This window comes from Diceros bicornis, chromosome 14, assembly GCF_020826845.1.
Source record: "Diceros bicornis minor isolate mBicDic1 chromosome 14, mDicBic1.mat.cur, whole genome shotgun sequence".
Classification (NCBI taxonomy): domain Eukaryota; kingdom Metazoa; phylum Chordata; class Mammalia; order Perissodactyla; family Rhinocerotidae; genus Diceros; species Diceros bicornis.
The window spans coordinates 40,485,914-40,512,560 of NC_080753.1; the positions used below are offsets into that span (position 1 = coordinate 40,485,914).

Here is a 26,647-nt window from a genome sequence, read left to right on the forward strand (position 1 = left end):
TTCACCAACCTATATAGGACTCCATGATTTATAAATGACATTTTTTAAAGTTACATGTTTGTTAGATCATCAAGGAAATTAATGAAAGAGTGAATAGGAGTTTCTTTGTATCCACTTATTTTATGAATTAAGAGCTCTCTTAAAGCCAGGAATGCCTGCTATGGAAGGGCAGTGCCTGCATGCGCATCTGATCTCAGGACAAAATAAGAATTAATGTTTGGAGGTTAGGATGGTGAAACAACCAAAATGGAAAAGAATCAAAGACAAAAACAAAGAGATTGGAAGTTGCTTAATTTCAAATCAACAGTTTGAATCTAAAGTGGAACAACAGTTTTTATCTCATTGCCTCAGAATGGAAATGAGAAGAGCTTCTCATGTTTCCCATCACCAGAGGCCTACAAATGGGAAGCAGATTCTACCCTGGGAGCACAATCCACCTTTCCTTAAAATTATCCACTAGTTCAAATGAGGCAAATATCTCATTTGCTCAACGTTTCAAAAATTTCCCTGTCATTCTCCCAGACCCTTGTCTCAGGGGAATTGTAGGGTTGTCCCACTCTGAGCTATAGCTTTGGCCCCAAGACACATTTAGAAAGTTGAGAAGTCGGTCTAGAGAACTGGTGGTTTCTCCGGGACCACACCATACCCAAGGTCCTAGGTGTCATGGGTCATGTGAGAATGGCAGAAGAGGCATGGGCCCCAAGGAGGTCTCCCCACCACTTCTGCCAGGTGAACAGTAGGTAACAGTCCTTCTGAAGTCTGATAACCTTGAATTCTTTGTAAGTGAATATTTTCTTTCCTTTTCAAAATACTTCTTTATCTGAGTTCTCTTCTGACAGGTTGTTCATTTCATGACTCTTTAGTTGGATACTTTATTCTGTTTCTTGTAGTGTCTCTTGATTGATATTTTAGGTTTTAAATATAATGACCTTTTCTTTGTTCACAGCTTGCTCAAATATTGTACAGTGTAATCTGTAGTGTTTTCATTGTCATTTTACAACAAATTCTACAATTTTTTCTGTGATTACTTTTGGATTAAAAATTACTGTGAAAATTTATGTTCTATGCCTCATGGACATTGTCAAGGTTTCCCCCTACACTTGGGCACAGCAGAGTAAGATGTGGATGAATGGGATGGGAGTAGATGGGAGGTTGGACCACTCACCATAGAACTGTACCCTCCTCAGGCAAATTCTGAGGCCCATATTCAGTGCTGGTTCCAGCTCTCTGATGAGACTGACCGAACTGCCCAGTTCCAGATATTCCCTGATTTCCTTCTTTCAGGACAATTAAAAGCACTCAGAGCAAATGAAAAGCCTTCTGTCAGTCTCCATCATCAAGGAGGCAGGACACTTGAGACAGATCTGTGTCCACACATAAAGTTTTGTTGTTAGTGCCATCAAGTCCACTATGATTCCTAGTGACCCTGTGTAGCAAAGTGGAACCCTGACTGGTCTTTTTGTGCCATCCTCTCACATTCTGGTGCTATATCAGACAGTGTTCTGCTACTATTTATAGGATCTTCATGGTCAATTTTTTTGGAAGTGGGTGTCCAGGTCCTTCTTCCTAGTCTGTCTTAGTCTGGAAGCTCCACTGAAACCTATCCACCATGGATGATCCTGCTGGTATTTGAAATACCAGTGGCATAGCTTTCAACATCACAGCAACACACAGCCGCCAGAGTACGGCAACTGACAGATGGGTGGTATGATTCCCTGGCCAGGAAATGAACCTGGGCCATGGTGGTGAGAGTGCTGAATCTTAACCACTAGACCACAAGGGCTGGCTGTTGAAATTTATACTTATAGAATCCTAAACTAAGTGTCAGATGTACCTGACATCTTTTTTCAAGAGCTCATTTATGAGATTTATTCATGTTGTTGTATCCAGTCACTTTCTACTTTTTATTTGCTGTATAAAATTCCATTGTTTTCCTTCTACTCTTGATGGACATTTGGGTAATTTATTCTTTGAAGCAATTGTGTATACTGCTGTTCTAAAAATTCTTGTTTATGACTTTCTGTGACATGTGCTTGAATGTAAATTATGAAATTGATGGGACATGGAGTATTTAAGGGTTTGTGTGTGTTTAATTTCTGCATTTTTTGGTGCTTTTTAAATATGTAGCCTGATACTTTTAAATAGTTTTAAAGAATGGTCAGCTCTTTCCTCTTGTAAATATTGCTTGCAATCTCTCTTCTTTGTTTCTCTGTCTCTCTGTCTCTCTCTTTTCCTTCATCCTTCTTGAAATGTAATTATAGGACAATGTACATTGGAAGGATTCCTTTTTGAAAATAAATGTATGAATGTCAGTTCCCCCAGAATAGTCAATCTATATGATTTACTGTTATTGTAACCCTTTCCTTCTTTTTCCTGCAGTGGCCATGGCAGAAAAATTCAGAAAATAATTTACATGTCCCATCTGCCAGAACTATTTTGAAACTCTCTGTTTGACATTCTGCAAACACAATTTCTGCTCCACCTGCCTCAGACATTTGGAGGGGGAGAATCAAGATGGCCTTATCACTGCTCCTCGGTGTTTTGACACTTCATGGATTGAGACGATTCAGACCAAAATGGCCCTGGTAAAGCTGTGGCTGAGATCAGAGTGATGATACCTGTGCTGAGCATGTGACACTGGATGCTGAGGTTCTGTGGCAGGTACACCATCCCCAGCTCTCCGAAAAGCAGAGAGGAGGGAGGGATCGTTGGAGATTAGTCTTGTTCTAACTCAAAGGGCTGAGTAAGTTTTGAGAGAAGCTATAGGAAAAGTATGGGTTGAGGCTACTGTAATGTATATATTGCTTCCCCAGATAATGCATGGAGTGGAGTTCCATTATCCTCAGATAATGCATGGAGCTCAACTGCACTATATTTCTGTTTATATAAGAGCAAATCAGTCAACTAAAAATGAGAGTTAAGCTGTAGTTTAATCTTGACACAACTACAATTATCAACATTATACCCATTATGAGTCACCTCTATTCAAGACTCTGACCATTGACCACTTGTAACTAGAGAAAGTAGTTTGAATAAGGGAGATATTGGTGCTTCTGCTACAATCGTTGGGCATGCTACCTGTTTTAGTACCTAGCATTCACAAGGGCTCACTCTGGTTAAGATCTGAGTCAGGTTGACTGAGAGAATTGAAAAATCTTTCTCCAAAAAAATAATTCAAACAGAAACCATTTTCCTAAATGTCTGGCATAGTCTCTTGTAAAAGATTCAACATTTAGTAAATATTTAATTGAGTTCAGGTTCTAAAATTCTTGATTGTTGGTGATCATAAAATTAGACTGCATTGTACATGATATAGGGTCTTAAAAAGAGACTTTGAAGCTACTTTGCCTCATTTGTAAATGGGATAGCTCCTACTTTAAGAGAGTGTTTTAGAATTTAAGTATGTTATTACCTGCAAAGTGCTTAGTTTAGTGGCTGAAACTAATGATAGATCCTTTAATGTTGTTTTACTCAATTGTTACTGTCATTGTCATTGTCATACTGTTTTATTCTTTGCTTGATTTTCTGTGCCACATTATGTTTTCACAGTGAATATAACTCTGGATCTAGCTACGGCTGATGACTTCCTCATATTCTCTAATGATCTGCAGAGCATCTGATGTGAATATGTCCAGATGAGACCACCAGAGAGTGCTTAGACGTTCATCTCCACTGCTTGTGCCCTCCTGCTTCACCTCTGGCTGCCACTATTGGGGGGTGGAAGTGAGAGGAACAGCGAAAGGACTGTGGGTGTTTGCAGTGTACCCTATATCTTCAAGGTCCTTTCTTGTTGTCTTCAGACCTGGAGTTCTGAATTGTGAGCCTCAGGGGAGGACATGAACTTACTGCCAGTACAGAAATGGGGGTTATTCTTCACTTGAATCCAAACTTGCAGAAAGTGAGTATTTTCCTGGACTGTGACCTGAAAGCCATTTGTTATTTCAATGCCTCTGATAGTTTCCATCTATTCACCTTTACAAATATGTCTACCTCAGAGCCTCTGTGTCCACTCTTCTGTTCTGAGGTCTCAAGAGAAAGTGAAAACATGCAGCTCATGAAGACCTGTAACAAGTAAACTATAGATTTGCAATTTGACCACAGCCCTCTCAAGGAGACATATGATCTTTGTCCAAAAAGAGCATATAGGATGAAACTGCTGGATTATACATTCCTGAGCTTCTCTGATATTACCAGGAGTTTATACTATTCAGAAAACTATACAAATTTATTTTATTGAAAAGAAAGCCTCAGGATAAAAATTGCAAATGTAAATAATTAATTTTAAAACCTGACAGTACTAAATAACGGGCTTTGCTTGGGATGAAGTTGAACCAGACCCAAAAGGCCCACAGTTTAAGGGCGGGTTTGTTTCTTCCTCTTGCATATTTCCTAGGGGACACCTCCTTGAATTGCTGCTTCAAGATGGAACCAAGAGCTTGTTTCTGAGGAGCACGTGGGTTGGATATCCACAGGCTCAACCCCTGAGGACTTGAGAAGGAAGGTTTCTTGTGTATAGGCCACATGGGCAGGAGAATCATAGGGCTGAAGACATTCAGAGGGACACAGGGTCTGAGGATTAAGTCAAGAGATGGAGGGAAAGTCAGGGAAGAATGGTTTGTAGGCCCCCATCTGAGACTGAACTTTCATAGATTGAATGTTGATTCAAGAGGCACAATAAAGCAATTCTTCACCCATTCTGAGATTAAAATTATGTGATTTGTGGTAGTGGATAGTATATACATGTATATCCAGAAAGGTTAAGAAGGGTCATTTACTAGGATCAAGCTGTAAAATCAAGCTGTTCTTTAAGGGTAGGAGGTGAAGGGATGAATTAAGAGTTTCCAGGAAAAAAAAGAGTTATACAAAATAAAACAAATAGAAATCAATATACATTAAAATTAAAAATTCATAAGAAAACAAAACTGTTTAATGAGGAAAATTGCGATAAAAAATCAGAATGTAACTGAAAAAACTGTGAGAGTCTTTATACAATAATCATTTAGTTCATATGTATATAGGGCCGACACTGCAGACAACAAAAAGGAAAACAGAAACAAAAGAGTAGTAAGAATTTTTCACTGATGTTTATAGAACCGAGAAAAATCAATATGAATTGTTAGAATTTGTCCACAGATAATAACTATAACTTTGTATGTCTTAATATATTTAATAGTAATAAAGTTCTACTAATAGAAATCATAACAGAGAACATTTAGGTAGCTCTTCTCAATTCTGGACATTTTTTAATTTGTGTAAGTAAATATATGTATTAAATAAGTATGATAATTTAAATGAGTTAGGTCGTATTTAATTTCAAATTTTCTTAATGAATCTGGCCGTGCTGTTTTGTTTTGGGTAATTTCCTCAGAAGCTTGTATTTAAGGACAACACCTCTAGCCCCCAGCCCTATTGATTCCCCATAGAGCATATACAGCAAATATTTCATGGAATAATCAGCAAACTTTCCACTGTTGCCAAGTTTACATTAGTGCATACATTGTGATAAACAGCAACTTCCCTATTTGATTGTAATATCCACAAAGGTCATAGCATACATTAGGATACCATAAAAGTAATAGCAGGAAAAAGTCTTTGTTTGTGAGTCTAGCTAGAGAGGAGATATTCAACATATTAATATTTTTGGAACTCCAAACAGTCAGAGTGACCCTGTTATTTTTGTCTTTTTTAAAATGCATTTTTTTCCTGGGCACAGTATGGGAAGTGCTCAGTTATATTGGAAGTAGGATACTGTGTCAAGTTCCTGTCAGTAAGGTGTGAATTTAACTGCAGATTTGCTTGGTAATTTTTTTGATCCAATATCATTTGTTCATTATTTAATGTTATTTGTCCAGTTTATTTAAATAGGAGAAACAAGAAATGTTTATTTTACTATATAAAGATCTCCTTTTAATGGATAACACCTGAAATACCTCTCTGAGAGGGTATCCTCTTTCTCTGAGGTCCCTATGTTTGTTAATGTCCCTGGTGTATGAGAAAGTGACATTGTTGACTACATGTAAGGCTGGGGTCTCTTAAGCAAAAGAGCAGACACCAAGTAAGTTTTCCCAGGACGATTTGCAGGCATCATTTCTACACGTGAATTTGTGTTCTTGTCCTTTAATACTGGATTTATGATACCTAACTAAACAAGATATTTTTAAAAATGTATTTTTCCAGTTATATTCATGGATTGAAGACTTAATATTGTTAAAATGTCAATACTACCCATAGAATCTACAGATTTAACGCAAACCCTATCAAAATTCCAATGATGTTTTTCACAGACACAGAAAAATCCAACCTAAAATTCATATGGAATCTCAAAGGACCCCAAATAGCCAAAACAATTTTGAAAAGAAAAAAAAAAGTTGGAGGTTTCACATTTTCTAATTTCAAAACTAACCCCAAAGCTATGATAATCAAACTGTATGGTATTAACATAAAGACAGACATATAGACAAATGGAATAGAACAGAAAGCCCAGAAATCAACCCTCACACATATGGTCAAATGATTTCAATGAGGGTTCCAAGATCATTTGATGGGGAAAGGATAGTCTTTGCAGCAAATGGTTTTGAGAAAAGTGGATATCCACATGCAAAAGAAAGAAGTTACACCCTTACCTCACACTACATACAAAAATTAACTCAAAATGGACCAAAGATCTAAATTTAAAGGCTAGAACTATAAAACTCTCAGAAGAAAACATAGACAAAAACTTCATGATGATGGATTTTGCAATGATTTCTTGGATATGACTCCAAAAGCCCAGACAATAACAACAAAAAATAGGTAAGTTGGACTTAATCAAAATTAAAAAATTTTGTGCATCAAAGGACACTATCAACAGAGTGAAAAGGCAACCTACAGATTGGGGAAAAAACATTAGTACATCGTGTATCTGATAAGGGATTGATATCCAGAATATACAAAGAACTACAACTCAATAACAAAAACAACATGAATAAAAAACAGGCAAAGAACTCTAACAGAAATTTCTCCAAAGAAGATATACAAATGGCCAATAAGCACAAGAAAAGATTCTCAACATCACTAAGCATTAGGGAAAAGTAAATCAAAACCACAATGAGATATTTCTTCACACCCATTAGGATGGCTATTATGCAGTAAAAAAAAAAAAAAAAAAAGAACAGAAAATAAGTTTTACAATCAGAGCTAGATCTGGGCCATGAATGCAGGTTATGAGATCCTAGAGCCAGTAGCATTGTTTGGCAGTAATCTTTTAAAAGATATAAACATACAAAGAGGTGCAGATATCCTAAGTGAACAACTCAGTGAGTTGTATGAACTGATTCACATGCATATAATCAGAATCTAGATCAAGAAACAGAAAATGCCAGCACCCTAGAAGTCCCCTTCTGCCATCTTCTAGACACCATACCCCAACAGTAGCCAGTATTCTGATTCTAGCACTCGATGATCTTTTATTATCAATGTAGAGTATAGTTTTAAAATGTTCTGAAAGTGATCAGTTCTGATTCTCAGATGCTTCTTCCAAATCGTTCCTGAGCTTTGGTGGTGAATGGAGGGGATGGTAGGAGGCTGTAATAAAGTCTAGGAAACCTGGACGTCTCGGCACGGTGTGCTCTGGTAACTGCTCATCCTTAAAGTGCCTCCTACTCATTACCACACATTTACTATAATTGGGATGGGGATGTTTCTGGGATCAGCAAATTATGGAACATCAGGGAGAAGGGAGAGATGTGCCCCAGGGATCGACATTGTACAGAAGGCACCCTTTACCCCTGGCGAAGCCAAAACTTATGATGTTGACATTTTGACGGCAGTGAGAGTTAACCATGAGCACTGGGACTCGGGGAAGTATAACACGGCCTGGCTGGTGCTGCTCTGCCAGAACACCAGCCAGAGCGGTGCTGCACAGAGCTACCGAAGTGAGTATGCCTGACAACTGTGGATTGGGGCTACCTTTGGCTTTGGAAGGCAGGCTATTTGGGGCAGGGCTGGCCAGGTGCAGGCTATGAGAGAGTCTGTGAGTCTGAGCTCCTCTGTCACTTGTGGAAGAGGAAGGTGCCAACACCCAGGGAGAAGACAGCGGATTGTTTCCCAACTGCCATCCAGAAACATCTGTTTCTCTCTGGTCCATGAGAGAGCTGTTGTGCAGCAGCGTGTTTGATGCTCTGTGCCCGAAGCTCTCCCTTTTTATCCAGGCAAGGGAGGTACAGGAGACATCAGACATCAAGGACATTTCACCCTGGGTGTGTGGAAGCACTTATTCTCTGTAGTCTCCCCTTGTGCATTTTTCCCTCCTAGCAGTGGAAATTTTTATTTAAGCTGTGTATATTATTTCTGATGTCATTCTGTCTTTTCAGCATGGGGCACTGTTACTTTCTTTATTATGATTTTGTTTATTCTGCTATTTTCCTTTCCCAGCCCTAAAATATAATAACACACTACATTATTATAGAGAATTGGGGAAAAAAACAGGTGAGAGGACACTGACAACACTAATAGTTGCTTTTAGAAAATAATTCTTTAACACTTGCTAGGTACTGACATAAGCACTACATACATCAGCTCATTTAATCCTCGCAATAGACCTGTATAGTAGAAAGTATTACCCCTATTTCACAGATGAGAACACTGGGCCTTAGAGATGCTAAATAATGTGCCCAAAGTCATCCAGACAGGAATGGGGAAGGCCAGTATTTGAACTCTGGAGTGTCTGATTGTAAAGCTTGTTCTTGTGAACAGTGCACTATAATATTTCTCAAATTTAATGATACTGCTCAAGCATCAGGAATATGCATATCCCGCCTCACCATTTTCTACAGAAAACCCTGACTTGACTAGATTCTCACAGACTGTATTTTGTTGATCCTTAAATGCTGGGAGTAAGAAGCTGGTGAAAGCTTATTTAAAAATACACATAACCTCTCTTTCCAACATCCCCCAGATCAGATTAAGTGGGTAGCTTTTCAATCCAGATGTGAAGCAAAGATAAGTTCCTTATGCCAAAACCTATTATTGATGTCTCAGAGAACAGAGAGGTATATTTGACCAAAAAAAATCCAATCAGAAGCAGGTAAATACAGAGATGTGAGAAGCAGAAATTTATCATAATTTATAAGTCTCTTAAAAGATGGTCCATGTCATTCTCTGAATCAGTGGAGATTTTGAAGTTCAACTTATCCACACATCCGAGAAAACACTAAAGGCCCTAGTGAATGTGTCATCCAATGTGAATTGACTTCTCCAAGTCATTCAATTTTGACATTCATAAGGAAAATTAAATCAACTCAAATATCTCTCCAAAATGGCTTGTCAACTCATCTCTGTGATTAATATGCAGTTTTACAACCATAACCATATGCCTCATTTAATAATTTATTCATAAACTATTTTTCGAGCATTTAATAGCAGTTACTATGCTAGGCAACTTAGGTACTAGACAGAATGTGAGCATCTCTCAAGTGTTCCACTTTGAGTGGAGGAAGGAAACAAGTAAACAGGCCATGGCAACATAGCCCAATGAGTTCAGGGAAAGGCACCAGAAAACAAAGTTCTAAGCTGATTTGTGACAGATGGGCAGCAGTTAGCTATGTAAAGGTTGATGGCAAGAGCAGCTCAGCATCGGGAGTTTATGCACATTTGTTTGCGGGCAGTTGAAAGTAATTCAGAAATAAGTTTCATTAGGAGGAGAGGAGGCCAAACTGTGGAGGACAAATATGTTTAGACTTAAAGTTGACATATGAAGCCATATATGGTTTGTAAGAAATGAAACAAAAGGAACAGATTTATGTTTCAAAAGCTCGTTCTGACTGTAATATAGAAGAATAAATAGATAAAGTGATGCCATTTATAAAGTGGTTATATAAATCACAATGTGAGATATTAGGGAGGTTTGACCTGCAGGGTGGGCATTTCTGATTGAGAAAATCACTAGATTTGACAAAGGTGAAGAGATGTAATCAGTAAGATGTGTGTCTTTGGTTGAAGCCCATAGAATGTGAGCCTGATTTGGGGACTCTTTCTCTGATGATTTGTTGGGGGAGTGTCTCAGGAGAAGTAGCAAATGAGAATAGGATAGGCAGGAGAAAAAAAAAGTCGGCTTCAATCTGATCCCACCCATGTGGAAGATCAAGAACATAAATTTTACCAGAGTTAGTCCCACCTTGAAGAAGGGGGCTGGACTTTTCTACTCTCCTTGGGAAGAGAGGAGTAAGCCACATAGCTTCTCCCGTGAAATTACTCTCATTTAGCCAAGTACAATTCTTTGAAGAAACTACAACTCTTTATTAGCCCAATATTCCCAGTATCTGAGAAATGAGTGCGTATAGGCTGGTAAAGAGAACCTGGGTGGAGCATCAACACGATCCATTAGAGTGAGATAATTTATTGGGTATGAGGAGTGAAGGAGAAGGAGGCATCTAAGATGATACTCAGCAGTATAGCTTAGACATTGACTGAGCGATGTCGCCCTTTGCTTAGCTATTGTCTGGGAAAAATATTGCCATGTAAATTTTAGACATAAAGAATACATAGAAGAACCTCTTGGAAAGGTAGGTGGATACACAAGTGTGGAATTTATGATAGAGGTCTGGGCTGGATGTTTAAATTGTAATTATCACAATCTCCATATCAATCAAAACAAGAGAAAAAGAAGAAAAAGCAAAGAACGAGGTCAGAGACATGGAATTGACAGACCATGTACATTTACATATTTGAGAATTGAAACTTTTCTTTTCACTAGACTAGACACAGAAAAAAGCCACCGACCTGAAATATGTCATTTTTACTTATTTGTGTTTCTCAAAAGTTTTTCCTAGTTCTATCCATGAAGTTAGAAGATGATTTGGAGTAACTTCATCCCGGGAATAATCTTCCTTTCTCTTATTGGACCTGGAATTGTGGGGAACTTGCTTATATTTGTAGGGCATGTATATACTTTTGTTATGGGTTCTGAGAAAAAACCCATAGACCTTATTCTCATCCATTTGGCTTCTGCAAATACAATCATTATTTGTACCCAAGGGAGCAAAGCTATAACTGTAGCTTTTCATCTCAGAAATTTCCTAGGCAATGTTGGTTGTAAAATTGTGGTTTATCTGGGGAGAGTGGCGCGTGGTCTTTCAATCTGCACCACCTGTCTCCTCAGCGTGGTCCAGGCCATCACCATCAGTTACAGGACCAACTCATGGAGAAAGCTCAAACCGCAAACTGTATGGCAAGTTCTTCCCTATCTCCTCCTCTTCTGGGTCTTTAATTTCCTGATAAGCTCTAATTTGCTCTATTATATCACAGCAGTCGATAGTTTGAACAGATCTACAATTAGACTATATATTGGATATTGTTATATGCTACCATCTAGGAAAATAGTTAGGTGGCTTTTCCCTACTCTCATGGCTTTGTGGGATATCATCTTTCAGAGTGTCATGGGCTGGAACAGTGGATACTTGGCTTTTCGTCTATATAAGCATCATAAGTGTGTCCTCTACCTTCAGAACTCCAGGTTTCAAAGAAATCCCAGCCCAGAGATTAGAGCTACTCAAAGTGTTCTCATTCTCATGACCTGTTTCCTTTTCTTTTATTGGACAGATTTCATTTTCTCCTTCTATATAGGTTACTTCTTGGCAAATAAGTACAAAATATTAAATGTTAAAATATTTCTAACATCTGGTTATGCCAGTCTCAGCCCCTTTGTGTTGATCATCAGGGATGCCAACATGGCTAAATGCTGGAGAGCTCACTGAAAAGTGGGGGAAATTACTTTCTACATTGATTCCTCCAGCAATTCAGGGTATATTAATTTTAGGGATTACTTTTGCTTTCATGCCTCAGAGCATCAAATTAATACAGGCTTATAAAAATAGATTTACTTTTTGTTTTAAGAAGAGACCTGGTACTAGGTAATTTCAGGCTGGTTCGGGAGTTCCTGGAAGTGGGAAAGACAGATTCTTTCCAGCCTCCCTTTCCACCATCCCTACCATGTGGCTTTTGTGTTCTTGTTTGCACAATTATTACTCTACATCCGTTATTTAGTCAGCACTCTGAGCATGAAGAAAAAGAGGAAAGTAACAAAGAAAAAGAAGATACACACACTCTTGAGGAAAACAAATCTTTTTCAGAAATCATCACCAAATACTTAAGTATATTGGCAAAATAATATTACCTGGCCACCTCTAAATGCAAGATTGACTCAGGAATGTTGTTGTTTTCAACTGCGACACATTCCCATCCTCAAGGTAATCTCATCAGGCAACTGGCTCTCTGTATGGAGAATGATGCGACTAATGACACTGGATCCCATGTGATCAATCATTTCAGAAAGAAGTCTTTAAGAGAAGAAAAAAGGGTGAAGACCTTTCCTCACCTGTATTCCTGAAATACATAAGCCTGTCTTCAGAAGATTTTCTTTATCTGAGAAATATATATTAAAAAAAAATTATCTGGCAAAGTGATTGATCTGTAATGATACTGAATTAATTATTTAGTCATTAGTAACTGACTCAAAAGGTTAGACATGAAGGATCAGGAAATGAAGTTTAGAGCTATAGTAAGTACTTAACCTTCAAGTAAAGGCCAGGCTGAAAGTATATGTAGACAGGAAAGTAGGAGATGAATAGAAGAATGTTATATGTGTTGAGAAATGAACAAGTGAAGGATTAACATGGACTTGAAATCTCAGGGTTGAGTAGAACTTTGTGATGGTCACTGTGTGACTACTTTGTTTTGACAGAATTGTAATACAACGAGTAGAGCTGGCGTATCTGGGCACTATATTCTCTGGATACTGAAAAAATCTCAATACCGAGTTTAGGCCCACATCTCAGTGCCCACATAGCCTCCAAACTTTCTTTGGTCAGAGCACTAAAACAATAATCGATTGTCCTGTGTTTTACTAGTTTAACTTTTAACCTCATGAGACAGTAATTTCCTTGAGGAAAGGCTACAACCTTCCATACTGTAAGAACTAAAATCTTGGGTTAAATTAAACAAAAATCTTTTATAAGATTAGAACTGATATTCCTTGCTGTTTTGTGGAATAAATACTCTATGTAACTCCCAGGTTGAAACCAACCTAATTCTGGATAAAAATTTAAATATTTTTAAACATATTTTTAACCTGGTATGACAGTTATGAACCTTAAGATTCGCAAAAGATGTAAGAAATCAGAAAGTATAGAAGAAAATGAGAGTAAAAGACAATTGTTAGTCTGAAGGTTTCTATGAAACACTGCAGTTCTGGAGTTTCTGTTTTGGGGACTACAGTCGAATGAAGATCAATTTAGAGAAAACTAAAGAAAGATAATATAATAGGAGATTCCTACATACATCTGAAAATCCAAAGGAGTATAATTGCAGAATAAATATGAATGAAAAGAATAACCTATTGTACAGAAGGGACTATGAAAGAAATTTTCTTATCTTGACTCATTTGCTAGTTTGAGTGGGGAAAAAAATGTCACTTAAGGTTTTGTGTGCATAAGCTGCCCTTAACACGATTTTCTCTTTTTTTGTTTTAAATTTTGTTTTATTTTTATTTATTCCACGGTACCCAATATCTTAAGCAAAGGAAATCTTTTTTGAAGAATTAAACTTCAACCCAGGTATTAAAGAATTTCCACAGATATAGTGCAATGGAAAATGAGAAGCTCAGGTTCAAAAATATACAAGAAAATAAAGAACTAAGAACAAAAAGTAGAAGAAAAAAATGATCCGCAAATACTCCTATATTGGAAGTATTACATGCAGAATATAAAATACTCATATTAAACATGTTTAAATAAAGATAAAGTTTGAAAATATGAGCAGGGAACAAGTACTAGTTAACTTTTGGTAGATTATCTGATGATTAGAAAAAAAAATCTCAGTGGCTTATAACAAAAACTTATTCTTCACTAATATTTCATGCCAACTATAGTTTGGCTTTGGCTCTTGTCTATTGATTTCTTTATTCTGGAATCCATGTTGTAAGAACAGCCCCCATCTAGAACACTGCCTTTCTCATGGCAGAAGGAAAAGAGTAAATAAAGAACCATGAAATGTATTTTAAACTTCTACTTACAAGTGATATGTTTCATTTCTGCTTGCATTGCATTGAGCAAAGCAATCACATGACTCATCCTGTTGTCAATTCTGATATCGAAGAGTAAAATAATTATATTCTTTTCACAAGGAGCAACAGTATACTTAATAGGGAAATTGACAAAAATATATAATCCTTTCACAGGAAGGGGCAGTGGATCATCGGGAAAACAATACATTAGCTCTTACGTATTTGAAAATTATCTAAGAGGAATTCTGAAAATTAAAAAATTGAAAATATATACTTAGATTTATTGAATTGCAGATTAGATACAGCAGAAGGAAGAATTAGAAAACCTGGAAGTTAGATTTGAGGAAACTATCTAAAATACTATATACAAATACAGATAGGTGGAAATTATAAAAGAGGGATAAGAAAAATGAAGGCAAGGAGAGAAGTTCTACTATACATCTAACCAAAGTCCCAAAAGAAATCGTTGACAGAATAGGAAAGAGTCAAGATACAAACATAGAATAAATTAAAAATATTTACAACTACACAAGTAAAATAGATTTTTAAAAATTTGCAACTATACACACAATAACAAAATTCTAGAACACTAAAGTCAATGGTATCTCATAAATCTAACCAAGAGAAATGAGAAATAGCCTACAATGAAACATATAATACAGATAAAATTATAATGAAAATTAGAAAATCATTATATTTGAAAACTAATTAAAACAATATATAACAGGACTTTCAGTTCTGAATAGTTTTAGAAAGTTTAGAAACATTAGAATAGTTTTAGGAAGACTAATGCTCTTGCTAGAATTCATTAATAAAACATAAAATCACATGAATAATCCAAGCAACAGTGAACAAATGGAACAAATAGAAAAAAATAGCAAGATGGTATCTTAAACCCAAATATATCAGTAATTACCTTAAACATAAATGAACTCGACACTCCAAGCAGGATATATGATTAAGTGAAAAAAGAAAGTTAGTAGGAATGTGTTACATTTTGTTTAAGAGAAAAAACATGACTATTTCTATTCATTTGCTTATATTTTCAAAACAAAACAATGGAATTTTAAGTGCAAAAATAATAATTCTTAAAATGTCACCAATATGTAAAGAGAAAGAAAAGTGAGGAGAGGATAAGGATCGAAATAACACCTCTAAGAACAAACTTGATATTAAAATTTTGAACAGAACCATGTAAATATTTTACTTATTTTTTAAAATCCTAAAACTTAGTTTAAACATTGAAACAAATGACCTAACTGTACATTAAATTGCTGGCATGCACATACGTAGAACTATTTCAAATGACTTGAAATCACAGTACTCGGAAAATACGGGATGCATTCCAAAGACAAAAGAACCATAAATATAGTTATAAGCTTTAACTTACATTCAGTGTTTTCATTCTTAGTGATTATATATATACATATATATATAAATTCTTTTATATATATATATATATATTAATTCTAAATGGCTCCCAAGAGTCTAAGCCCTGATTTACATGGCCTGTATGATCCTTTCTCCTTGAGTGTGAGTGGGCCTGACTCATTAGAGAATCCTTTTAAAAGAAAGTCTAGAGGCGCTGGCCGGTGGTAGCATAGTGGTTAAGTTCACGTGCTCCTCTTCAGAGGCCCAGGCTTAGCAGGTTCGAATCCCAGGAGTGGACCAACACACTGCTCATCGAGCCACGCTGCGGTGGTGTCCCACATACAAAATAGAGGCAGATGGGTAGGGTGTTAGCTCAGAGCCAATGTTCCTCAGCAAAAGCAAAAATAAAAAGGTCTAGAGGTCAAGACTATTCACTGTACTCCTTTCTATATTTGATTCTTGAATTGTGGCAATGCCTATTCAAACTCTTGGGGACTGAGGTGGGGTGGGATGAGATGTTTCAAGCACATTAGCCTAAAGGGTCACAAAATGGAGATAGTATTTAACTTGCTGCTGAGATGGAATGAGGAGGTGTAACCTGTGAGTTCCTCTGGGCCAGGAGCTCCAGGGCCACTCTTAGAAGCCCACAGCGCTCTTTGCTGGCTCTCTCCATTAGTCCTTCTTGTCTTTCTCTTAGCTCCATTGCCCCTTCTTTTTCTTCAAGCGTTTTGGTTTGTTTCACATAAATTTTCAAACATACACAAAAGTAGAGAGAAGAGTATAAAGTACCTCCAAGTACACATCACACATGCTTCAGCAATTATCAACATTTTGCCAAACTGGTTTTCCATATTATTGTGAGGTTAATCTCAGGCATTATATTATTTTGCATACCATTTCATCTGTTTAATATGAATCTTTAATAGATAAAGCGGGTAGTATTCATTCATCTCTGAAACGCCAGAAAAAGTTTTCAGTATAATTCACTGAATAAATAGTTTTCATCAGCCCATTCTTCTGCCATTATTTTCAGGAATAGTTAAGGAGACAACAGTTTTTATTTGCTTGTATGCTTATGGCGCTACTGTCTGTTATCTATGCTTCAATTCATTTTCTATAACCATTAAAACTCTACAAAATAGGTAAGGTTCTAGATTTCACTATTTAACATGAGATAATCTATGCATAAAATAAGAAGCAAAATTATTCGTAGTAGGTTTCTGCAAAAATACAAAGTTTGAGTAACAAATAAGCCTGCAGTTTCAAGACTGGTACCTTCCTAATTGTCTGCACTGCTGCCCTCCCCCCTTCCCAGTTGTAAAATCAAGACACAATCTACAGTTGTCCCTCCTTGCTCTCATCCATCTCCTCTTCCCTCTCTAGGCATCCAGTTCAAGGCATCTAGTATTTCCCAAACACCTCAGCCTGAGTTGTCTCATCCTCTGGCCTCGCTCCATGGATGTCAGGGTTCTCCTGCTTAAGTTCCAGCATCCTAGCTCCAGCCTACTGTCTACCCAGACCTCAAGGCTTGTAAACCTTGAGCCTGAGCATACTAAGAGCCTCATTAAAACCCTATACAACTCAACTATCTATGACCTGCAGTGTAGAGTCCTTACCCTGGCAGACAGACCTCTGCCCTCTCACACCTCCCTCCTCTGCAGCTCATCTTGTCACACTCAGGCTGCATCCTGAATTTGGTACAAATGTATTTGAGAAATCAAAATACCTCTTTCGGGAAAAATGTGTGAGAATAGCTCGTGGATTGTTTCAGAAGTCACACATGGAGGAGCCTGGTCCATGAGGCTGTACCTGAGCTTTGCTCTTCTTTACACCTGTGGAAGCCTCTGAAATGCTCTGAGGCATCATCCGGGCATGTGAACAAATAAAGTGGGAAAGATGGGAAGTGCTAGGCAGGGCGTTTTAATTCTAGTAATCAAAGGACACCTCCCTCAAGGGCTGACATTCACAATTTTCTTCCATAGGCCTCTGGCAGAATTTAGGGCAGCTGAAGTTTCAGACTGCAAATAAACTGGGAATATAACTTCTTCTAGCCCATGAAATGCAATTCAGAAAAAGTACAATAAAAATTGTATTCTTATTTGATATCACTCACCTTACAAGGAAATGTCACTCAATGCCCAAAAGGAGACTGGGAAACAGTAAGAATTTATGGCTTCTTAGTTTGCTTGATTAAACAGTTGACTATAATAATCTCGGGGGTTTGAGCTTGAAGTTCCTTATGAGAGACAAGCCTTACTTCCCCACTCCACGTCTGGGAAATACTTCTAAGATGGTCTAAGACATAAACGCAAGAGGTAGGACATTTTGTGTAGAGTGACGCCTACAAATTGTGTAAAGAACAGAGCAAACGGAGTATACATTTTAATCGTTACTTGGGTTTTAGAGGGCGACTGGGATGTGAATAAACGTCGCTAAACGTTCTTATATTGAAATATTTAACCCCGAATGTATCACGTGTTAGTAAAATTAAGCAAACAAAATGAGCAACATGATGATAAAGGACCACAAGGTGGCGCTTGTGGAAGAAATTAACTCAGACGGAGGGAGGAGGGGCCCGGAAAACGGAGCTCTTGGAGTCCCAGGCACCGGGGCCGCTCTGCAGAATTCTGTTTTCAGGTGTTTCTCCCCTTTTGTCCAGGACGATGATGTCTTCTTAAGTTTCCTTACATGAAAAATGGAGACAGCGGTGCTGCTGCCAGCCACAGTAACACTGTGGGGTCATGGGTTGGTGCAATGAGTAACTGCTCGGAGAACATTGGCTGGCTGCTCCCAGCTCCCAGCTGCCTCTGGCGCTGTGCCGGGAGCACAGAGGGTACTCGGGAAGGGCTTGATGCGTAGATTTCTAGAGGATGTCGGGCACTGACTGACGTGCTTTGGGGGCCTGGAAATGCCAGATCCTCTGGCCAAGGGTCCACATCCTGCCAGACTGCTCAGGGAAGCAAGTGTTTTCTGAGAGCCTGGGGAACCCCATCATGCAGGGGACCCGTCTGAGCTTACCTTGAGGCTCAGCCAGGGATGAGCCTTCAGTCAGTGAGGCCAGAGAGAAGAGGAGGGGAGGGGAGAATTGATCTTGCTTGAAAATACTCTTTGTATTCATGTGCATAGTCCAACTTAGAAGAGCCGTTCTTCCCTCAGTATCCTCAAGGCCTCTTACAAGTTCCTGCCCTCTCTCAGCCCCTTCCCTCTTCCTGGGATCTTAGGCCTTCCTACTCTGACCTACAGCTCTGGTCCTAAGACGCTTTGGGCTGCTGACACTTTGGGGCTGCTGGTGAGAGCGAGGCCAGCAGAATCGGTAGCTTCCTCAGGAGACAAGAGGCGATAGGGAACCTGCCAGCGCTTCTGGCCCGGTGGATCGGGCGGGGATGGAGGGTGGACGAGGGGCCGGGAGAACCCGCCCCGCTGCCCTCCTCAAGCAGTCAACACGTCAGCAGCTAATGTTGGCCCAGCTCTTACTACAAAAGAGAAGCGCAGAGCAATGGAGAGAGCCGTATGATGAGCCGGCCTCCTCTTCCTCTGCGGTGAGATCCAGGAAGTCAAATTAGGGCGAAGCTAGAGTTTTCCTGCCGCGCCCTTCCAGGTCTAGCTGTTCTCCACCCTCCGCTCAGTGGTCCGGGGTTCCTGCCCCAGGCTGTTTATGAGTTGTCTCACCCTCTATTCCGTGCAGTTCGGCGTTGGTGAACATGGAGTTCCCAGCGGGTGCAGATGGGCCTGAAAAAAATGGATATACAGATAATATTGAGAAGCCGTTTTTGCCCAGGGGGGGATTAGCTCAAATGGTAGAGCGCTCGCTTTGCATGCGAGAGGCAGTGGGATCGATGCCCACATTCTCCAGGGTTTTGGATGGTGACTTCTGCCATCAATGTGACTGTCAAATAGCCTCTCTCCAGTGAAAGGCAGATTCAAAGCCAGGAATAACTGCACTGCACGTCTTAAAGGCAGGCCGTTAAGATGCTCCTGTTTCTCTATTAGGATGCTTACCGGTGCTGAACTTTCCACGACAAGGGCGCATTGGTGGGGCATGAACCCAGAGCAAGTGATTATGCTTAATGAGAAAGAAAGAAGGCAGCGGTGCATATATTTAATTTATTCTCTGTAATTATAAAAACATTTAAGAATTAGAATTGAAACTTGAGTAGAACACTGAAAGAATCATACAAAATTTAAGGTATCTCATTTTCATTATTTTCTGAATGTTCTGATAACATTTTTCATTTTTTCTTTAATAAATGCACTTGAAAATGTATATTGGTAGATACACTTTGTTTTTTATATGCTATGGTTTGAATATTTGTGTCCTCCTAAAATTTATATGTTGAAAACCTAATAGTCAAGGTGATGGTATTAGGCAGGGCCTTTGAAAGGTGATCAGGTAAGGAGGGCAGAGCCCTCATAAAGTGGGGTTAGTGCCTTTGTAAAAGAGGCCCCAGAGAGCTTGCTTGCCCCTTCCACCATGTGAGAAGTGAACAGTCTATAACTTGGAAAAGGGCTCTCACCAGACACCTAATGGGCTGGCGCCATGATCCTGGTAGTTCTCAGCCTCCAGAACTTTGAGAAATAAATGTTTGCTCTTATAAGCCACCCAGTCTATAGTGTTTCTGTTATAGCAGCACAAATCAACCAAGACACTATATTTATTCTTTTGATGTAAGTTTCTAATTTTATAAAGCTTAATTTTACTTTACTAAATTTACAATATATGTTTACTATATCTTTTAATACTAGTCTGTAAAAAGGAAAGAACAATTTGTTAGGAATTTGTTAAAGTAATTAAACTAGGAAGCCATTAGACTGAAGTGGCTCTAAGTGCCTTGGTAGCCTAGGTAAGCAAACTGGAATTTAAGCCAGAGTCAGTGCACTGGAATCTGAGAAAACAAAATTTAAAAACAACTAATCAAAGAGAGCTAACTAGGCTTTCCCACATAAAGCAAACTTACGCTATAGCCAATCAAATAGTTTCTTTGCTTTGCTTCTGACATCTTCCCTATAAAAGCCTTTCCCCTCCCTTCTGCCTGCAGAGACTCCTAACCACTTTCGGTTTGGCACTATCTGATTTGAATGGATACTTGCTCAAATAAACTTTTGTAAATTTTAATGTGCCTCAATTTATCTTTCAATAGTTCCAATGGTTAAGTTTCCTAATCTAAGGAATTAATATCATATTAAATAAAACAAAATGTCTAGTATGATTCAAAATACTGCCTATAATCTAAACAATTCTTTATAATTATGCTGTAGAGATTTTCTTAGTCCTATTCCCTGTTCTTGTTGTAATTCACGTGCATAGTTCTATCTTTACAATTAAGTAGACCCCTCAAAAAACTCACTCGTCAATTTGATGCTTGGCATAAGGTATATGGGTTGGGCATAGGGTTGCTGAGCGATCCTGCCTGCTTGTTAATTATTAGAAGCATAATAGACTTAATTAGTGCAAAGCCTTTCCACTTTATTAGATGCAGTGTAACTGAGACAGCAACATCATATAATTTGGCTTCCCCTGATCAAACTTAATCAGTCTTGAATCACTACCTGTTTTTTTCTCTTTCCTCTCTTTCAATATCTTCCAATGGGATCCAATGTGGAATTGGTTGGCTTTACCTTGTGGGAGGTTGGGGGGAGGAAAATAAGTGGAAGTTTTGCACACTTAAGTCTGAATATGTCTTTTAGGAAACTAGGTCTCATTTACCTGCTCAGAGATCTTGAGCTCTCTCAGGTTAGTCCCCACCCCTAGCAGTGGTAGCATGTGAGTGAATGTGGTAGGAAGTGTATCTTGGGGCTTCAGGCCAGTGAGTTTTCTAGATCTCCCTCCCTCTCCCTGCATTTTGGGATTATAAATGTCCTGGGATATTGTTGGGTTGTGGAAGGAGAAAGTTTACTCTAGGGGCCATGAGAACAGGGATCACAAACAACACTGAGCAACACCTTTTGCATCTTCTTAGATTTCTCTGTTTTCATTTTGCTTTGCTTTCTTTACCCTCCCCACAACAATGGACATAAAAAGGTAATATTTCTCATGTGCTGTCCTTTCAACCAATTTACCATCTCCCTTCGATTAATTTACCCATCTCTATATTATATATATATATGGCTCTGTAATTTCCATTTATCTATCAAGACTTGAGACTTGCAATTTATTTTCTCCCTTGAGTCCAGCCTGCGGTGTTGAACTGTTCAGCTGCAGATCTTGGAACTACCAATTTTGTGCAGGGGGACAAGCTGGGAAATCCATTCATTCTATTTAATCAAACACTGACCAAAGTCTGTGACATCATTGTATAGGCCACACTTAGGCATGAGGACCAAGATTTGTTCTCCCAAGACACCAAATTTCAGATCATTATTGTGGATCCAACTGAAGGACACTGACGCTGAAAGGGCCCTATGGTGTCTAGAACAAGTCTCTCATTTCATGCATAGGGAAGCTGAGGACACACAGGAGTCAGGAGTCAAATGACTTGTCCAAAGTTACTCAAGTTATAAAGACCTAGGGTTGAAATTCATGATTACTGTTTGTCAGCACAAAATTAGTGTTAAGTGTAGTCTTTCTAGAAGCTGCGGGCATTCAGAGGCCTCGCTCTCTGGCCGCCCATTCTGTGTTTAAGCGGGCAAGATCTGCCCATGTGGAACCAGGTTTGGTTTTCCTGGACATGAAACTGGCTCCACTCCCAATTTCCAAGCCATTTATAGCAGCCTGGGAACTTGAGTTTTGCTGTTGGCGCCCTAAAAAAATACTCAGTGTCTCGGCTCTGGCATTTGCGAATCCGGAAAACCATCCCTTAGCTGCTTCTAGGGATGCTACAGAGTGCAGAGAGAAGCGGGTCCCCTCTGACAAGCTGGGACCCGCCAGGAGGTGAATTCTGCCGGCGCCCCAGGCAGGCGACCTGGAATAAGAGGTCACTCTGCAGCTGCTGCATTTCTCCATTCTGGCAGGAACTTGTCTTCCCCTTGCCGACTTCAAATTATATATCTGCCACTGTTATACTTTTCTGTCTTCTCAGACTCAGCCAAGGGTGGGGGTCATTGCTGGACTCCACTAGCCAGCTCAGAAGTTGGATAGAAGGAAAGAAAGAATATTCTCCTGGCTTGACACAGTTGTTTCTTTCATCAGGCAAAAATCAGAGGAAACAAAAGGATGCTCAAGACATATGGTAACTCTGGGGCTTGCTAGGATTTCAGGGACGACAATGGGAATTTTCCACCATGCAGGGGAAACTTAAAGACAAATTTGGAATTATACTTCGCTTTCCTCCCCAAAGAATCTTGACATGAACATTTTGAATCCCTTGCAAATTTGTAAAGAAACTGCGATTTGAATTTGTGTGGGAAGATAGATAAAATATTTGTCACTCTGATTGGAAACATTCTCATCCCAATTAATTTGAAGTCGGAAGGGGGTTAATGTACTGCAGAATGTACACTGAAAGAATGTGTGCAACCTGCAGCTGCCCTTCACCAGGCCCTCCCCCTCCATGCCAGCCGAGGGCCCTCTTGCTCTCATGGCGCTTTTGCCAGCCTGGGACGCATCTTTCTTGGCCACCTCTCTTATCCTCCTGACCGACCATGGGGCCCAATTTGCCCTTCACAGCACCTTCACGTCTTCCGAAGCCTGATAAGCGCTGGATCCGTCATTTTCTCCTCTGACATCTTAGCTCATCCTTTAGATCTGTCTCAGGCAGGACACAGGCTCCTGTGAGAAAGGATTTGGTCTCCAGGATCTCTGACCGCTTCCGAGGTGGGTCCTGATCTGAGTTGTGCACTGATCTGCCTTATCAGAGGGTGGCGAATGGAAAGTGAGGGCTGCTCAGGACGGGAATAAGTGTGCAGGGAACACCCTGACAGGGTTCTGTCTCCATCGTGGAATCTCAGAAGGACTTGGAGGTGATGACTGTAAATAGACGAAATGTTCTCTCTTTTCACTTTGTCTGCAGGAGGAAAACAAGACATGAGATGAATGATTAAAAGGTATTCAGGACTGAAATGAAGGATAGTTTCACAGCTGACAGCAGAGAGAGCCATAGAAATTTAGGAGAGAGAAAGCTTCTGTAACTTTTTTGTCCTACGTGCTTTCTGAGCAACGTCTGAGTAAATTGCATCAGGCTAACGAACATAAGAACAATCGACTGATACTGACTTCTAGTTAGTGCTCTGAGTTGTTATAGCAACCTCTGCTTGAATTAGAGCCACCACAAACAGGTTGGCGAACAGGTTTTGAGCCTCTTTTTTTTCCTTCTCTTTTACTTTGGAACCAAAGGTCCTGTGAAACCCTTGTGTTCTGGTGGCCTCTTTTGGAAACTGAACCTGAGACTGAAACTTAGAATTTCTGCCTTGATCCCATCTGAAAATTAAAAGAGAAACCTTCTTCTGCCTCTCTTTCATTCTCTCCAGGGGCTGCTCTCAGACCAGAGAAGACATGAGTCTCCTTGGTTCATTTCCTTACAACTTCCTTTCCCAGTTATATTTCCACCTTCACTTAAATCTATGTACACAATTTCGCTTAAAGAATGGGAAGGATCTAGCTGCCTTACAGAATGGTATTTCAGGCATGGACAAGAACCTGGAAAAATGAACAAAGACGATATGAGGGAGAAGTAACAAAGAGTAGTGTGCAGAGAGTGTACAGTGGACAAAATTTCAAGAGGTGAAGTTGGAAGACTAGCCAGCTCTCCTCATAAAAGGAGTTCGCTAAGGATTTTGGACATTCTCTTCCAGGTAAAGGTTTGTAATCAAATGGCAGATGTAACATGACTGAACTTGCATTAGAGAAAGACAGCAGTGTCTTCATCCAGGGTATATGCCAAAGGCCAAGAAAAGTGTTACAACATTATCAAAATGGTCCAGGCAGAAATGATGAATATCTTTACCAGAGTAGAGGCAGGAATGTTATTAGACTCATTCATTCATTCATTTATTCAACACAAACTCGTTGAGGGCCTACTATGTGCTTGGCACTGTGTTAGTTTCTGTGAGTACAGCAGTGAACAAAACAAGCATGAATTTGGCATTCTAGTGACAGAGGAGAAACAATCACCAAAGAAGAAAATAGTGAATAAGATAATTCAGGAAATCATAAAGACTTGACAGAAAACAAACAGAAAAACAGATGATGTGATTAAATGGGTAGTATGGGCAGAATATCCAGAATGGTTGAGTGAAGAGCTTAGGAAATCATCTCCCCAAAAAGCAATGATAACACTGGACAGAATTATCAAAAACAACCATTTCAGCACTTGGAAATTGATCAAAAGCATATAACAAATTGAGAAACGTTTATTCAAGGAAACCTACTGAACCTCATTAAGAAAAGTAGGAGTTGAGGGAATTTTAGCCTGGGGATGATCCCACCCTCTCCAAGATTCATAGTTCAGTAATTTTACCAGGGAGGGGAGAGGACTGACTTGATTATTAATGTAACACAGAAAAATCCATGACCAGGGGTATTGTTGAGAACAATATCAATTCAGGTAGCAAAAAATCGGAGAAGGCCAACATTGAAGCTAGTTTGAAGTTGCAATACTGCTTGAGGATGAGCAAAGAGGAGAAAAACAGATTTTAACAAGGAGATTCCAGGAAAAAGCCAGCCATAGTGTCACCAATTTCACCTTACTCCGGTGGGACTCTGACCCACACTCAGAGGAGCTCTGAGGAGTGGCCCAAGGATGGGCCTCATACCCACAATCCATCCCTTCCTCAGAGGGTTCTTTCCTGTTCAGTGTTGTGGATTTGAAACAAAACCAAAGCTGAGTGTTCCATAGTACAAGCTTTATTCAATGGCCAAAGAATGGAGAAGCGGGAACTAAGTTCACATATCAACTTCTCAGCTCTTGGGGTAATTAAGCAGTTGTTATAAAGGGTCTAGATAATGAAGGGGAAGAACATTCACAATTGTTCAGGGAACTGAACAGGCTTTTCTGGGGAACAAAGGTGCCACCTCTTTTCTTTCCTTATTTGGTTATATCCTGCCATTGCCATGGCAGTTGTAAACTGTCATGGCATCAGTGGGTGTGTATGTATCATGATGATGTATTACATTGGTTATGTATCATGGTACTGTATTACAATGAGTGTATAATAAGCTACAGGGTCTATGTTTTGTCAAGTCAGACTGCCATGTTGCCTTCAACCGGTCTTAACTGGATGTGATCTATGTCTCAGCCATCTTCTCTTTCCTCTCTTTGTGGTTTCCTGCAAGCTAAAGACAGCACATTAGGCTTGTTGTGAACAGGGTTGTGGTTAATGTCTTATGGGGCTAGTGGCTGGAGTAACAACAGAGGTTCTTGATAATCTCCCACATAACTTGGGTGGTCTGGAAAGCCACATGTTCACTCATGAAAGATTATAGAGGGCCATAGCTGTCTATTCAATGCTAGCTGAATGTCAGTCCTTGTGCAAACAGAAATTAAAATATGGGACAGATTCATAAACTGTCTGAACAATGAATGTATTTCCCAACTGACATATAGACCTATTGGTAAAGGGTGGAAGCCTTACTGGTTCAAAGTGTTTAAACAAAGTATCTGACCAATCACTGACTGACCACTAAAATAAGCTGAACAGAGGCAACTCCTAGACAGCCAGGCTTAAAAATAAAAACACAAATAAAGTAAAAAACTAAACAAAGACACCACTGACTGACACTGTGGGGGAGACAGGCCCTACAGAATCTGTCCGGGCAAGTCACAAACAAACAACAACAACAACACTGGGGGTAGTAGCATCTAGAGTAGGTTCAATATATTATCTAAAATATTTAATTTGCAACAAGAATTACTAGACATGTGGGGGAAAAATCAGGAAAGTGTAATCCATAAACAGCAAAAAAAATGCAGCAAATAGAAACCGTCTCTGAGGGGGCCAAGATGATGGTCTTAGCATACAAAGACGTAAAAGTAGCATAAATATGACCAAAGAACTAAAACAAATTATGGTTAAAGAATTAAAGGAAAGTAAGATAACAGTGACTCATTGGAGAGAATATCAATGAAGAGATAAAAATGATTTAAAAGAACCAAACGGAAATTCCAGAGTTGAAAATACAATAACCAAAACAAATAATTTACTAGAGGGATTCAACAGCAGATATGAGCTGGCAGAAGAAAGAATCAATGAACTTGAAAATATGTCAATAGAGATTATTCAATCTGAGGAACAGAGGGAAAAAGAATACATAAAAATAAAAAGCCTCAGAGACCTATGGGACACCATTAAACATATTAACATATA

At 39.1% G+C, this 26,647-nt stretch overlaps 1 protein-coding gene and 1 non-coding gene across 2 annotated transcripts; both read left to right on the forward strand.

Annotated features, from left to right (window-relative positions):
- Positions 1–10,829: 10,829 nt before the first annotated feature.
- LOC131413495 (putative vomeronasal receptor-like protein 4) lies at positions 10,830–11,732 on the forward strand. Its single transcript, XM_058554023.1, has one exon. It carries the CDS (start codon positions 10,830–10,832, stop codon positions 11,730–11,732), a length of 903 nt encoding a protein of 300 aa, XP_058410006.1.
- A 7,456-nt stretch (positions 11,733–19,188) lies between these two features.
- TRNAA-UGC (transfer RNA alanine (anticodon UGC)) lies at positions 19,189–19,261 on the forward strand. The gene has a single exon. It is a non-coding gene; the product is annotated as a tRNA-Ala (tRNA).
- Positions 19,262–26,647: the final 7,386 nt, after the last annotated feature.

What these genes read in the sequence shown, in the direction of transcription:
- LOC131413495 (XM_058554023.1), top strand. Translation starts at nt 10,830, where the DNA reads ATGATTTGGAGTAACTTCATCCCGGGAATAATCTTCCTTTCTCTTATT.